The following is a 16,258-nucleotide window of genomic DNA, read 5'->3' as shown; positions in this document are numbered from 1 at the left end:
AGCCTTCCAGGGAATCAAGACAACCATAGTCCAGAAGGGGAACTCGGCTCTGCTGGCTGCCAGTCCAGGGCTGGCCTTTACATCTCCTGCAAAGCCTTGGATTGAGGTTGAGTGTCCAACTTCTTCTGGGTTTGCTCTCAAGACTCCTAAGGCCCCAGGCATGTCTGGGATGGGCTCAAGGAGGATCAGGAGCTGTGAAGAACCTTGGTGTGTGCAGGGACTGTGATCACCAGTGTCACCTGAGTGTCCCAGGTGGGGAGCCCTTCTCCACAATAGTTTCCTATTCCTATCCCGACAGGTAGGGCCCCACCAGCCCGTATCATGTGTATCACCCCGTATCACCCGTACAGCCCGTATCACCAGGCTTGAAGGAGTTGAGGCAGAGCGAACCTGAGACCCTGTCCCCTCTCATGACTAGGCCCTTCCCAAATAGGGCTGCTCCTGGAACTGCCACTGCAGAGCTGAGGATGTCAGCGGGCTCTCTGGCCCTATGTCCCACCTGAGCGGTGTTGACAGACCCTCCCTGTGTCATAGCCTCCACCATGGTGCCGCGGAACAGTAGGCCACACTCCTGGGCCATTGGTTTTACTTTTTATTGCCAAGTTTCAAATTACAAGAAAGTTCTAGCTTTCATTTCTCCCCCCAGGTTCGGTCCTGCTGGCAGAAGCAGGCACTTCCCTGGCCAGACCTTCCCAACTCTGCCCCCCACCCCCTTTCCTCACAGTTTCAGCTCTGAGGGAAGAATTTAACCTTCTGCCCATTGTGACTGTGTGAAATATATTTATTGCATTTACAAAAGCTCGGACTTGGTTTATCCACGCCTTATTTACAACTGCATGTCAGAGGCCGCAGAGAAACCAATGCCATCCTTAGGATGCAGTCAGCCAGTTCCTGGCAATGCAAGGGCTTGGTGGGTAGAGCAGCAGAGTGGTCTGCGCTGGAAGCCTCTCCACCACTTCCACAGAGGGCTCTCACCACCACACTGAGTCTGACCTGTGGGAAGTGTCCCACCTGCCTTGGACTCCAACCAGGAAGAGGCAGCACTGCATGCTGCCATGGTGCCGATCAAGGCTGAGGTGAGGGTTAGAAGCTAGCTCTGCTAGTCTGTCCTGGGGCAGTTGCAGAAGGGAGGGAGACCAGGGTGGACAAGGCATGCATGGCCTGGGTGGGAGCCGGGACTAAGGACCTTGGAGGCTGACTCTGGGAGCTCCAGGTCAGGAGCTGTGGGACCTGTAGAGACCCAGTAGGTTCTCGCTGGCTAGGTCTCTGGAGAGCACAGCTGCCAAGCTGACAGAGTGCTCCTGAAGACCGGGCTGTAGCCAACACCACCAAGACCTAGGTGACAAAGTGTCCCTCAGAGCCCTGCTGCTTCCTCCAGGACCCCACCCCTTGTCAGCAGTGGCCATAGCTCTCTCACAGGAAGCCCACATCTGCTCGCCTGGAGGTGAGCCCTAGACTCCTGGCTGCAGGAACCCTCTGAGAGCAACCTGACAAGCCAGCTGTGGGGACAGGCCTGTTTTTGGTGATTTTACACAGCAGCTACCCTTTCAGGGCTTCCTGACCACCTTGGGCACAATCTTTTCCCTTCTTGAAACCTCCGAATTGCAAAGAAGAGGCTAGTCACAGAAGGATGCGGCCTACCCAGATAGTGGGTTAGGGTGGCTGTAGGCTTCTCTCTGGAGACCACACTGCAGGGTGGAGAGTCACTTGAACCGTGTAACATTTATGCTACCCTAGGGACTGTCATTTCAAAATCTATAGCGTACAGTTGTGCTAAAGACAGGGCTAGCCTGCTCCTTTGTCTACCCCCTCCCTGCAAATAAGCAGGAACACCCGAGGTTGGGTACGGAGAGCTCTTGATTTCAGTGGCCATCAGTCTCCTCTCTTTCCAGGGCTAAGTATCCCAGAGCATCCTCTTTGCCAGGGCCTTTGGGGTGGCTGCCTCTAGGCAAGCTTGGTTGCCTTCCTGACCCAGCCTTCTGTTTCAGACCATCTCGTGTCTTTGACAGCATGCCCACTGGACCTTTTAAAGACCAGAGAAACCAGTCCACATGGGTACCACCACCTTCCTAGGGAGCACTGCTTTCCCTTGGAAAACTGAGCATTGGGGCCTGCAGGAAAGTCAACTTAAGAGTGTCAAGGTCTGGTGATGAGCAGATGGTGACACGTGTCCCAGGGGTACCCCTGTGGCTCGCCTCTGGTGGATACTGAAACTGTGAGGCCAAATCTGCAGGAAAGCCATAGAAGGCCATGGAGCCTCGCTCGCTCGCTCGCTCGCTCACGCGGTGACCTGACTGCTGAGCAGAGGAAGGCGGGGCCTGACTGGACAGATCTGGTCCTTCTGGCACATGCCTACAACTACAGGGCTTTGAAACAAGCTGTGTGGTGGCAGCAAAGGAAGGGGTGGGGGCGGGGAGAGGGCGGGATTTTGCTTTTGGCTTCCCGCTTTGCAGCTGGGCCCTAGGCAGGCACCCACTTGCATCTTGGGAAGCTGTCCTTTGATCCCTGTCACGGGCACTAGGACTAATGGATCCCTCTTGGACAAAGAGAGGAGGAAGCGAGCCTGCTGGAAGCTGTGCCTGTGCGGTGTCCTGAGCAGACATCGTCCAGCTTAGAGAGCAGAGGCTCCTGGCCTCTCGCCCATGCGACCTGAGCATGCTTAGCTCTCTCACTTTGTTCAGAAGTTCTCAGTGTTTCAGCGAGGCTTCATCACCCCATAGGATTGTAGAGTTGGGGACAGGAGAACGAAGAATCCCTCAGGAAAAGAGAGAAAGGGACAGCCACAGCTTCAGAATAGAAACATGGAAAAGTTCTAAGGACAAGGAATCTTAACAGCCGACACTTCCAACGTCAACAAGCCTATGGGCGAGAACCTATTCCTCTTGCCCCTCCCCCCAAATAGATTCTTTTAAAATAAATCTCTTCATCTGTTGCCAAAAACAGAAATAAATAGCCCATAGAGATGTTTATCTAGGTTTGCTTCTCCACAGATTTCTACCCAAAGTCCCCTTGTCCGTCCGTGCCTGTGCACACTGGGAGAAGCCGAGGAGCTGCCTGAAGGAGGCGCCAGCGGACCCCACCCCTGCGGCGGCTGTCAGGGTCGGGACAGGGACCCGGACCCCTCTGAGGTGGCCAGCGTCATAGTCATCATAGTCATCGTCTCCAAACAGGAGGCCGTCCCAGCCTACGCAGCGAGGTTAAAGCAAATGAGTGCTTGGCTGCTGTCTCGTGGGAAAGGAATGAGGGATAGTTTCCTGGAGAATTGTGGGTGCTCCCGTGTGTCTTGCTGTCACAAACTGCATGGGGGTCCCTACCAGCGGGCCGCACACACAAAGGGAGATCTCTGGTGCCCACTCAGTGCTCTGTGGGACCTGCGGGCTCTGGGTTTTCAGCATCCTCAGCTGGGGTCTCTGAATCTGCTGCAGGCAGTGCAGGGAGCTGGGAAATGCCAGAGAGGGCTCGGAGGCTGTGGGGATCGACTGGGGGGACAAGAGTCAGCGACTCGACGCTCAGTGTGTCAGCAGTGTCCTCATAGAGCAAGGAGATGGTAGGCTGCTGGGCGGGGAGGAGGCTGGGGGACAGGTGCATGGTCTCCCCCTCAGAGCTCCTGGCCGACGAGGTCTTGCTGGGCTTGGAGTTGACGTCCATTTCATTCCCAATCACTGACTGGTCCAGGTGAGGCTGAGGCTGTTGTGGCGTTGTGGGGGCATCTAGGTGGGAAGGAAAGCAGAGACACTCTCAGCTCCAGTGACACTGTGCTCAGCTGGCACCTGCCACTCCTGCACTGCACCAAGGGGGAAACTCTGTCGGGAGACTGCTAGTATTAGGGGCGTGCCTGTTCCACCTTCTCCTTGATGGGACCCAGAAGCTGCTAGCCTCATCTAACTTAGGCCTAGGGATAGTGTGTTAGGACCTTGGGTGCCTGACTTGTGATAGCAGGAGAAAACTCAGGCCTTGTCTGAAATCAATACCTGAATACTGAAAGTGAAACCTGGTCTGGGCAAGCTTTGTATGCAGGGACAGAGTCTAGACCATTGCGCAATGGTAAAAAAAAAAACAAAAAACAAAAAACAAAACAAAACAAAAAAAAAACGGAAACTGAAAGCAGACAGGTTGGGGTATACCTACAACTCCGGCTATTTCTAGAGGCTACATTTGGAGACACTTGCCAAGGAATCCAGTGCAACAGTTTTGTTTTGTTTTTTAAAAGTAGGACTTTCTAGTTTCTAAAACCTTGTACAGTTGTGAGCCTCTGTCTTCTGCAGGTACTAAGCTAGCACCCACCAAGCAGGTGGGCTTGCCCAGGGCCACTACTGAGCTAGCCTCCACCCGATAGAGAATTCTTATACGTGGTACTGGAGCGAGCACCTGATGGAGAATTTATGTTGTGGTTTGTTTGCTTGTACTTTATTAAACCCTTGGACACTGGATACATGTAGGACACTTGCTTTTCAATGATGTCAGCCAGGAATGTGTGGCATTCAAGGGAAAATCAAAATCCACTCAGCTCTCCGGAGCCTGGGCACTTTAAGACCCTGAGAGGAGGTGGTGTAGGAATGTGGCTTGGCTGCTCATATGTGTAGGACTCTAGGGTTAAAAGGCCTCTGCAGAAGATGGCCAGTGCCCAGCCCTAGAGCTGTCTGAGGGACTCAGGGCAGATGGGGTGTAGTTTGAGTTCAATGTTATTCTGATTGGTTTCATTTTGTTTTCTCATTTGAGCCAAAATAAAAGAGAAAAGCAATCCAAACATAGAGGCAAAGGACGGAAGAACGAAGAACAGAATAAAGCAGGCAGCATGGGGAATGACAGACGGCAGGGGGGCCGCAGGGAGGGGCGCGCACCTCTCGCCCGCCCAGCACACACTGCCTTCCCGTCTTCTGGACTCGGGGAAGGTGGAAGGGCCCGGTCAGCTCTGTTCTTTCTAAGAGCTTGATTTTTATTTTTTTGTATTGCTGGGAATGGAACTCAGGGTCTCAGGCGTAATGCTAGCGAAATGTTTACCAAGGAGCTCCCTTTCCCCCAGCCGTCCTTTCTCTACAAAGTGGTGGGCGAGAGCAAGCGGTCTGGGGAGAGCCACTCCCTGTGGCTTTGGGCCCACCGTTGCTTGGGGGCTGTGGGTGTCAGTGAAAACTGGAACAAAGAGACCGAGGTGTACACCTCACACCACTGCTTTCTCTGCTTCCTACAGACTTGTCCCACTGTACAAGCGGTGCTTGGGAGCTGGGCCGGCTGCTCAGGTCCCTGTTGTGACCTTGTGTGAACCCTCTGTGTCCAAGTGGCACTCAGCAGCTCAATGACCTCTCTGGAAGCTCTGGAACAGGTCTGAGCCTGCATGGGACACCTCCATGAGGGCTATGGCTGGGCAGCGAGGAAATGACTCACGCTGCAAATGCAATCGTCCTGCCATTGGTGATGAGGAGCAGAAACAGTGCCTCCCTGGTTCTTACCTCTTTCCTGGTTCTCTAGCGGGGCTTTTGCAGATGAGAATGATCATGAAGGCAGGAAGAGCCTGGTCAAACCCACCGCCAAACCCGTCAGAAAGGCAAAGCAACCCACAGTGCCACTCACACAAATGGCTGCCTTTAGAAAAGAAGCAGCTTTCTGTTAAAAGGGCTGTCTTTTTTCCCCACTTTAAAAAATACCATTTGGGCGGTGGTGGCACACGCCTGTAATCCCAGCACTTGGGAGGCAGAGGCAGGCGGATTTCTAAGTTTGAGGCCAGCCTGGTGAGTTCCAGGACAGTCAGGGCTATACAGAGAAACCCTGTCTCAAAAAAACCAAATCCAGAAAACCAAAAAACAAAAAAACCAAAAACAAACAAACAAACAAACAAAAAAACCCCCAAAACCAAAAAACAACCTAAACAAACAAAAAACAAAAACAAAAACAAAAAACCCCCCAAAAAATCCCTAGTTATTTTAATAGAAAAAAGGAATGCCCTCCTGTTCCCACCTTCCACTGGTGTTCATACTGGAAATTATTTCCTGAAAATGGGCAGCAAATTTATCTAACCAAAGGGGCAGAGAAAGAGAAGCGGGGCAGGTTTCCCAGGGGAGGCACAGAGAGGCCATGCTCAGAGCTTGTCGGAGCTCTGGCACCTATGGTCTGCTGAGGCCTCCAGCCCTAAAGGCTGCATTCTTGGGCCCTGGGGAGGAGGGGTGTGGCATGGCTGGGAGGCAGAGAGAGCCTCAGCAGGAGGTGGCACAGGGAGCCCGTGTTCCCAGGACTGTGCGGAGCTTTAGGGCAGGGCCTCACTGGCCTTTGTAAAGTAAGTGATGGCTTCCAGAAATGATGTGGACTGCTTGTTTATAGGCTGGAATGTCAGGCAAGTACTAAGGGAGGGAGGGAGGGAGGGAGGGAGGGAGGGAGGGAGGGAGGGAAAGAAGGGCTCCACTTAGCAAGCTGATGCAAAGCTCCAAACAGCTGGAACAGCAAGCCAAGAGCAGGGCTGTTGCCAGCACACACTGTCAGCACACGGACATGTTGGCAAGCATGGGGACCGTCCCAGGACGGTAGCAGCAGTGGCCCTGACAACGAGAGCCGGCTCACCTCTTCTGGTGATGCTTACAGTGATGGGGGAACTGGAAAGATGGCGCCTACCGTGGAGGAAACACTGGGTCTGGATGCTAACTGCACTTGCTGTTTAGCTTGGGCCAAGGCTTGGGAAAGAACATCCCAGGCCGCCTTTTACAAGCTTTCAATTCCCTAATCAACAGTGGGTGGAAGTGAAGGATTTGTGTGGACATACAGGACATGGCCTCCAGCTCAGGGCTGACTCTGGAGAGGCTCCCCGAGCCTGACTGCTGTACAGGGCAATACTTCTGCATAAGCCAGGAAGGACCGGCTGGGCAGAGGACAGAGAGGGAAAGGAAGCTGAGATGTGGGGAGCGTGCCCTCTAGGCCCAGCTTGCCCGCCCTGCTCATGCCGACCCTATTACGTGTGGCCCATGGGGGCTCCTGAAGGAGACCTGCCTGATTTGACTGTGCGTGAGTTGCCGTGACAGTTGTTGGTCGAAGCACTAAACCCAGTGGCCGCCGTGACTGTCGGCCTCCGACAGGCTGAACACACGCCGGCGTCCTTTCCTGCCACTCCTGACTAGAGGGAAAACACAGCGACAGATCATAGAAAGCCTGTAACAATGGAACGTCGAAGGTGAAGTGGAAAAGAAAGGACACAGCAGCGACGGACACGCATGACCAAGGACAAAGGAAGAAGGGCTGTGGCTGCGGTGGGCTGCACTTCAGCTGGACCCCAGACTGCCAGCCCACCATGTAGACAGGACACGTCCATGCTGTCTCCCAAGACGAGTCAAGGCCAGGAGAGCTAAGGAAAAAATGTGTTCATTTATGCAACTTTCCTTTCTTTTCTTCGTTAGACAGGGTCTCTCAGTCAAGGCTGGCCTCAAAGTCTGCTATGGAGCCGAGGAGAATCGTGGACTTCTGACCCTCCACCTCTAACTCCTGAGTGCTGGGATTACAGGTTGTACTGGGGATGGAACTTCAGGCAAGCACATGGCTCCAACCCCTCACTCATGCAACTTACTATGGTTAGAGACAGAGAAGGTTCAATCCTGTGCAAAGATTTGGGTCACTGATAACTTCTGGTCTTGTCAGAAAAACCAGGGGACAAAAGGACAAAACTGCTTCTCAGTTTTATCTAGGACCCGCAGAAAGATGGGAAACTCAGAGGAAATGCCTGCAGGAAGGAGGGGCGTGGTCAGAGGGTCAGAGCCAGGCCAGAGAGAACTAAGCATTTCTGACCCAGGGGAGGGTGACATGGAGGGATCTGCTTCAAGTTGTGAGTAAATCCTGGATGCTGGACTGGATACCTGCCTGGGACTCACAGTGGTATTTGGGGGAGAGGGATGACTTGGCAAGTCCCACCTGGGGAACCAGGGCCAGGGCACAGAGCAGGAAGTGGGGAGACGAGGCACTCGGTAGGCTACGTGGGAATGCACAAGCTGGAACAGGAACAAGAGGAAGGACTCACGGTGTTCTTGGGGTCGTGGTCTCAGAGACAAATTAGAAGAGGAGAGCTAAGAGTAATGCCACAGAGCGAGGACAGCGGGAGCATGCGGAAACACCATGTGAGGAGGCTCGCTGGCCCATTTTATGTTGGCTGTACTCTACCACCTCAACACACACACACACATACACACATACACACACACACACACAAAGAGAGAGAGAGAGACAGAGAGAGACAGAGAGAAAATCAGAGAAAAGACAATACTGCCTCTTTGAAGTGTCTGCCCTTAAAGGTCTGTGGACTGGGTGATGAAAACCTCAGTGTAAAAAAATCAAGGCAGGATGCTTAGAGAGGCTGAAGGGAGGAAGGGAGCCTGGGGAGAGGTCAGGGAGGCTTTCAACCCTGGGTCCCAGAAGCTAGCCCTTTCTTTTTCCTGTCAGCCCTTAGGATGGCAGCTGCAGTGCACAGGGTGACATTTACACTTGCAAGGTCAGCCTGACCCTCTCTCTGGCATCATTTCCAATAAACACTCCCTGTATTTTGCCTCAAAGAGGCTCACAAAGAAACTCTAAAGCTCTGGCACATGTGGATGCCAGAAACGCAAGGAACTAAGGTACATCATGGGACCAGTATCTGAGGGACAATTCCTCATCAGGACTCCATAAAGATGGGCATCCCGGCCAGTGTCATGTGAGCGGTCTGATGGCTGAGGTAGGAGCATCAGTCCCAGACTAGTCTGATTTACACGGTAAGCCCTGCCTCAGCAGCAGAACTCCACAGGGTGTGAGTGTGTACAGCTGGGTATGCCGTTGAGCACGTACGCTCATGTGTGTGCACGCGCCATCACGAGGGTGCACAGGGCACTGGGTCCACACTTTGTTCCAACAAGGAGCCAGCCCACTGACTCCTTTCCATGCTGCTGCTTTTGATTTCCACTTCTGAAAAGTTGAGAAAGTGTTGACCTAGCCTGCTGCCTTTTCTCACCAGGGGTCAAGCTGAGGCTTGCCATCTAGGTGAGCTAGACATGTGAATCACTTGGTTTCTGGTACAGATAGAAAAATACATGGTGTTCAACTCTCCACCGAGGGGTCAGCCACCCAAAAGCACTGGGGAAGTGAAGTGGAGCTGGTGTCATGGTAGAGGCCGCAGTCTCAGAACTTGGAGGCAGAGGCAGGAGGACCGAGACTAATCACAAAAAGTAAGAAACAGGACACAAGGAGCAATGGGCAGACAGACGTGTGACAGGTACTGGAGCAGGTCACTCAAGTCCCCACAAGACCCTTTAGTGTAGCTTTGATAGGCAAAGGCTGACCAGGAACACGAAACTCACTGTCTGGCTGGTTCCCGAGGCAGTCTGGGACTCAGTATGGGCTCTCTCTCAGTTTGGGGAGTCTGTGGGTCTGATATGCTGTTTGTGTGGTCATCTCTTCAGACATGCAGTGTTTCTTTGTTTTCAGGAATGTTCCAGTCTGCTCTCCTGGCTGTTTTGAAACTGACAGAAAGGTACTGGGACCCAGAGCTGCCCTATCAAAGGCCAGCCCTTGCTAGCCCTTAGGCCAGCTGTATTTTTGTGATGTGCCCTTGTATAAATTTGAGTATGACTTGGAGCAGACTGGGGAAACTGGCCTCTTGCGGCATTAATCGTCACTTTCCTGAACAGATACTTGACCTTGCAGTGGACGCTGGCGTCTGAGTCTCTGGAGTTTGTTTTCCTCACTTCCAGGAGCCTGGTAAATGCTCTCTATACCAAGCAGCTCCCTGGCTTCTGGGAGGGTTCAGTATATATAATGTCAGCAATGCTCTGAGTTAGTACCATGCCCTCAAAACTACTCTGAGGACAAATGGACTCTTGGCAAAGCCATGCTGTTCAGGCTGGGCAGCAGATAGGTGCGGTGGATGATGTGGGACTGGCTCCTCAGGTTCCTCCAACTACCAGCTGGCTATCTGAGGACAGCACCTCTAGTTGATGGTGGCAGCCCTTGGCAGATATAAAGACTGGCCAGTACGCTATTCTCTGATTCCTAAACACTGGGCTACCGCTTAGAGCCAGCGTCAAACTCCTGAGGTTTTGGCAGCCCCTCAGCACAGCCCAATAGGGAGCAGGTGTGGGAGGGGCAGCTGGACCTGCAGGAACCAAGCATGTACTGGTTCTGGATCAGAGGCATGACCTACAGTGGAGCACTGAGGTGGAGATGCTCATGGGCTCCAGGAGTCTCTTGTCAGGACCAACAGCTGTGTCTGAGAACATGCTTCCCTCCCCGAGAATGGCCATAGCTCTTGGTCAGGTCAGCTTCTCTAAAAGAGGTGAGCTATTGTGGAGTGGACAGAGGTGGATGGGTAGCCAGGCTCAGGCTTTTACTGTCACGTCACATAAAAAATGGGGCTGGTGTGCCTGCCGGGATGCAGTAAGAGGGAGCAGACACCTCAGAGATCCTGACTATCACTTATTCACTGGAACTGCCTGGCCATCTGACAGCCAGGCTAATGGCCCCTGGATTTGTGAGATTCAAAGACATGTTGTTGGCACTGGGCAGAGAATGGTAGGGATTGGGGGCTGGGGGAAGACAAGAGAGAAATAATGAGCACACGTTATAGGGTTGATTTGGACAATGCAAGGCTTCTCTTGGTTTTACTTTTAGGCAGAGAAGTGTGTGGCTACCTGCTCACTTAGATGTTAGCTCTGCCTCCTTAAAAATGCAAGAAAGGTGTTCACATTATGTAGAAGAGATCTTCTGTCCTAGGAGTGCTGTCCAACAGGAGCGTCTGGGCTCATTTGTACATACAGAAATGTGCATATGGGCAAGTGTATGAACACAGCATGTGAACATACTACCCCACACTCCTGTCTCAGAGCAAGGTGACACCAAAACTAGGTCCTGGGGCTGGTCTTGGCTTTGAAGCATGTTCCCTCTGCATCTTCTGGTTGTGTTTCTGAGAGCAGCTCAGCAGCTGCTTCAATCTGCAGCTACCTACCAGAGTCCAGCCATTCCTTCCCTGGGGGCAGGGAGAGGATCTGACAATGCCCTGAAGAGGTTCCATGAGGTGGACCTGAGGGTGACCTGTCTGGCCTTGTGACATCAACAGGGGATAGGAACAGGCACCTTGTGGGGGTAGGGTTGCACAGGTGGGCTAGGATCCTCTAAGTCAGAGGCATGAGTACAAGAGTTACTTAATCAACTACCAGGAGGATGAAACTGAAAATGTCAGGGAGGAAAGCACAATATCCAGGAAGACAATGGAACCTGGGGTGGGTACAGCACCTTGGCCTTTGCCTGGAGACTCTTTCCATGGTTCTTCAGGGATAGGTGCCCTGTGAGATATGCTGGGGGGGGGGCTTTAACCAGACCTTGGAGGCACAGAGAGGGTACAGCCTAGAGACATGGTACCCTGTAGCTAGTGGGGCAGTGCTGCTGGGAAGTGTGAAGCCCTGAACTACCTGGGGACACTGGGCTTACCCCTACTTTAGACTTGCTCTTTGGGCTGCATTTGGGGCCATGCTAATTAGGAACCAAGCCTGTTGTCTATTCCTTGGGACTTGATGCAGAACAAAGAGAAACAAGTGTGCACACTGCTCCTAAGAGCCCAGGACAAGGCAGGTAGAGGTGGGCTAAGGCATTACAGTCTTACTCTTCTTAATGGACTCTTTCTATAGCCTTTGAACTAGTGTATGTTAAAGGACAAGAAGAGGTGACCTTGCTCTGTCCTAATGAACTCGCTCAGAGAGGCGGGGATGCTCCTGGGGACATCTAGACAGTACCAGACACTGAAAGAGGAAACTCGGGTGCTGGAGCCCAGTTAGGAGGGGTGATTCTTCCTTCTCCCAGGCTTCACACAGTCATCTCTGAGACACCCCTCCGGTGACACACACAGAAGTGATGCCACTTAGGCTAGGCCTAGCTGGGTGCTACTCCTTATAGAAATGTGGGCAGAGCTGAGCAGAGCATCCAAGATAGGCACTGGTTACTGCAGCTGGTGGGGAATGCCTTCTCGCCCAACCAGAAAGGACACCACTGACTGGCAATATCTTTCAGACATCATGGGGAGTAGCTGAGAGTCAGAGGTCATAAACGAGGCAAGGGGTCACAGGGTCCCAAAGGGCCTCCCAAAGTCCCCCACATCTCATGGCCAATACCTGCCGGGCTCTGGGTTGCTGAGGGTGCTGAGGAAGAGCCTCCTGAGTCGCAGTGGCTGGTGCTCCCACTGCCACCGGGGCTCCCACTGGCAAACGGTGGTGATGGTGATGACAGGGACGGAGAGCTATGCTGGTTTATGCACTGGGCCACAGCAAAGCCTGCAAGACAACAGTGCAACACCGTTAGTCAGAAGAGTGCCGGAAGGCTCTGCACAAGGAGGGCCCCTCATACTGAGTCGGAGACACTGGGCGGCCAGTTTTTGCCTCAAAGGCAGCATGGGGGCTTTAATGTCAAGACAACTCTACTGGTCTTTTCTCTGTGTGAGCCTTGGCATGCTTGGCAGAAGGAGAAGATCTCTCTGGTCAGGGGCTAATCTGGGCATGTGTGAAGCTGTTTTCAGAAACAGCTGCCGTTGACCAGGCCAGGGCAAGGCTATGGTGCCCGCTTCAGCCATCGCCGTGGCTGGATATGCTTTGAGGCAGAGGTATTACAGAGATGAGCAGCAAGAGCCCGGTTCTCCCCTCCCAGACCCATCCTGCCTTGGCAGGCCTGGAGGAGCAGCGTTATGATGAGCTGAAGAGCTTGGCGACAGTCACCACCAGCCCACCCCAGAGTCACTCATGGATATGGGGACTCTGTGGTTTGTGGCCTAGCCCCCAGGTTTAGAGATACTTAGTTCTACTTGGTGAAACCCACTTCTCAGCAGCAGGTAAGAGGCCTGCCTCTCAGTCTGTCTCTGCTTGTTCGCTCTCATGGCTTCAGCCATGGGGAAGACGGGGAGACGCAAGACTTCCCAGCAGGCCCGTCACAGGCAGGGCACACGGCAAATGTCTGTGTAATGTTTAAAGCGCTCTTGCCGACTGGAGAGACGACTGAGCAGTTAGGACACTTGGCTACACTTGCAGAGGAGTCCCATGGCAGCTCAGAACCCCACCTGAGCTCCAGTTCTAGGAGATCTCAGGTCCTCTCTGGCCTCTGCAGGTACCAGGCACATACATGGTACACAGTCATGTAGGCAAAACAACTCATATAAATAGAGTAAAAATAAATCTTAACTTTAAAAAAGTATTCTTAACATTGGGTATGTTGGATACACACCTTTAATCCCAACATGCAACATTCACAAGGCAGAGGCAGGCAGATCTCTGACTTTGAGGCCAGTTTGGTTTATATGGTGAGGTTCTGTCGTAAAGAAACAAATAACACAAACAAACAACCCAAAGCCCCCAGATCCCTCCGTATGACAAACCCGGTCTTGCTGATGGCCCAGGAGCTGCACCTGCCTCGTGCTTTCCACGCTGGGGCTCTGAGCTCTTATGTTCTGCCCTCTAAAGGGCTGATGCGTCTGATTTTATTCTCAACAAACATGAAAATTCCCAAGGAATAAATACTTCAATAATCCCAGCAGCCCATGTAGACATGTGGGCTCTGCTTCAGCTCCAGGAACTGGAGCTCTGCAGACCACAGTGCCTCTGCCCCTTCATCCAGAAGCTGTTCCGAGGTGACACGGGGTCAGGCACAAGTCCTTTAGCAGAAGGGCTGCCCTTAACACCCCTGGCTGCTCTCAGTGAGCACAGTCGTCCTAGCTGGCCCAGCTTCACTCCGCCTCTCCGGCACTGCTGGAACCTCCAGGTCTAGCTCCTCCTCACACTTCCTCCAGAAGGCTCTCCGGGACCAGCCTTACTTCCACAGAACACAGGAAGGTGGAAGATGCTGGCCACTGCTTGTTAGGTCAGTGTGATGGCAAATCTGGCTAGATTTGGAATCACCATGGGCAGAGCTCTGGGCCTCTGAGGGTATTCTCAGAGAGGGGAGACCCACCCTGCACATGGGCAGCACCATTCCGTGGGCAGGGGTCCAAGACTGAATAAAGAGGAGAAGTCAAGAGGATCTCCAGCATTCCTCTCAGCTTCCTGCCTGTGGGTGCAATGTGCCGGGCCACCAGATCCTCTGGTCATCAGACCTTCTTCACCATGATGATCTGTATCCCCTTAAACCATGAGCCTAAATATGCCTTCCTTAAGCTGCTTGCCACAGCAGCACAAGGACTAACTCATCAAGTAAAGTTTTAGGAGGACAAAGCTTTGGAACTTGGTTTAAATGCCATTGGCCTACCCAGAGTCGAGCCACTGCCCTGGAGACCATGTCGTCTGAAGAGCATAGAATGCTGTGCTCTGGGTTCCTCTGGGGCAGTGTGCCTGGCCCCACACAGTACAAAGGGCACAGCAGCTTCTTGCTCCTGGGGAGCTTACTGGTCAGTGGTGGGGGTGGGTGGGGGGTGGGGGTGGGGGTTGTCCAGGCAAGGCCCTCACCTCCTCACTTCCTTCTCTTCGTCTACTGACAGGACCTCCTGCTCTGCACACTCCTTCCCTGTAGACTCGGTGGTGCACGTGGCCAAGGAGGAGCTATGTATATGACTAATGTTCAGGAAGAACCACTGTCATCAACTGACCAAGCTCACTGATACCCTGGACCAGGCTCCACGGGGCAGGTGACATGTGTCATGGCCACAGCAGGCGGATGGGGCCTGGTGGTCAGTGCCTGCTGCCCTCACCTACTGTGTACCTCAGGTAGCTGTTACAGAGGGACTGGCAGCACCACAGGCCTCCAGACCCCCTGAGGCTGCGCTGAGAGACTGACTGACTGGCAGGAAAGGCCGACAAAGGAGACACAGAGAATGTCCGACAGATCCCAACACTGCTCAGGAGAACTCCACAGGGACAATCAGCCACAGCTTTGCAGTGAACTTTATTGCTGCTTACTTCTTAATCACGCGCAGCGGTAAACCCCTGAGTGTAAAGCTGTTTACTTGCCTCAAAAATGAATTACCCTGTAACAAATCAAAATGTCAGGTGGCTTTTCCCAAGCCGCCAATTTATCACACGTACAAACAAGCTGAGTGTCGGAATGGTGTTGCGACTGAACTTTGTGTGCTCCTGATTGAAAACGAAGACTGGAAAGCTGGGGCCCTGGGGTCTCGAAAGCCACCGAGACATATTTAGAGTGCGGGTCGTGAGGGATGAGCAAAGACACGAGTCTTTGCTGGGTGGACGGAGCTTGTAGCACAGCCCTTGCCCAGCATATGTGGGCTGCCTGGGTTCTGTCCCCAGGATGCTCTTTTGAAAGGAAGACAAAAGGAAGTTCTTTAATTTTTGGGTCAGCATCAAGTCTTAAACTAGTAATAAAATGTACATGTAATTAGAGCATTCCTACAAAGGTCGGATAACAACTTGCAGGAGGTGACTCTTTCCTTCTATCCTGTAGGTCCTGCGCACTGAAATGTTTGGTCCCTGTCATATTTTGCAGGATAAACTGAGTAGAGGCACTGAGCATACACTTTCCTCCTGTGCTGCTGCTTAAATCTCCCCTCTTCTCCATCCTCTCTGTATGTGCAGTGTCAAGCGGCTCTCTTCCACACTAACTTGCCGTACTGGGAGACTGGGTGGGCACTGGAAAGAACCTCAGGCGAATGGCATGGCTGAGCCCTGGACCTCAGAATTCTTGCTTCATCCCAGCAAGGCAGTTCTGGATGAGCTAACTACAGCAGGGATGCCAGAGGCCTTCTGGGTCTATGTCAACCCACAAGGACTGCCAAGTCCTTGCAAACACATAGACAAGCCAGAGATTATGGGATGGGTAACAGGCACACAGGCTCCCCAGGGTCTTCACGCTGATGACAAACTTGGCTTGCCCTGTGTCTGTCCCAAGAGCAGCTCTTAGATGTGTACCAAAGGCTGTGGGGGCTTGCAAGCCTTTGGGCCCAGTCTGTGTATAGGAACTGGAGTCACTGGGAGTGGTGGAGGATGCGGGGTGAATGCTGGTGAGAGGGTGTAGCATGGGGGATGGTAAGACATGGGTATCTCCAGAGCTGGAGGAAAGCCAGTGGATTCTGACACAGGCCATTGATGAAAGCCTCAAGTTGACAAACATGCCAGCAGAAAGGAAGATTAAGAGCCCAGGGAAGTGCTCGAGATGTGGCAAGAGAGGAAATATTAGCAAAAGTGTGTCCACACACTCCTCCTGAAAAATTCCAGGTTTTCCCTCATCCCTGTCCAGAGTAGAGAAAGCAACTGCAGGGCTGAGCCTATGAGAGGAATGGGTAGGTTTGGAGCAGGCTTTCATTGTCTTTCAGGGGCTTGTCCAAATTTTCTAATCT

General features: G+C 52.8%; 1 protein-coding gene across 6 annotated transcripts in view; it reads right to left on the bottom strand.

The window, feature by feature from the left end:
* Positions 1-579: 579 nt before the first annotated feature.
* Positions 580-16,258, bottom strand: part of Clec16a (C-type lectin domain containing 16A) — a 189,224-nt gene continuing 173,545 nt past the window's right edge. For 5 of the 6 annotated variants that reach the window (XM_052194091.1, XM_052194092.1, XM_052194093.1 and 2 more), the window contains 2 exons: positions 12,102-12,260; positions 580-3,710 (listed from right to left, as the gene is read on the bottom strand). In XM_052194091.1, the coding sequence (XP_052050051.1) occupies positions 3,355-3,710; positions 12,102-12,260 (515 nt within the window). In that variant the 3' untranslated portion in view covers positions 580-3,354. Of the gene's footprint in view, positions 3,711-6,972; positions 7,097-12,101; positions 12,261-16,258 lie in introns of all 6 variants that reach the window. The other variant, XM_052194095.1, reaches the window with a different exon arrangement.

This window comes from Apodemus sylvaticus, chromosome 10 (genome assembly GCF_947179515.1).
Source record: "Apodemus sylvaticus chromosome 10, mApoSyl1.1, whole genome shotgun sequence".
Taxonomy (NCBI): Eukaryota; Metazoa; Chordata; class Mammalia; order Rodentia; family Muridae; genus Apodemus; species Apodemus sylvaticus.
This window is presented reverse-complemented; position numbering and strand designations above follow the sequence as displayed.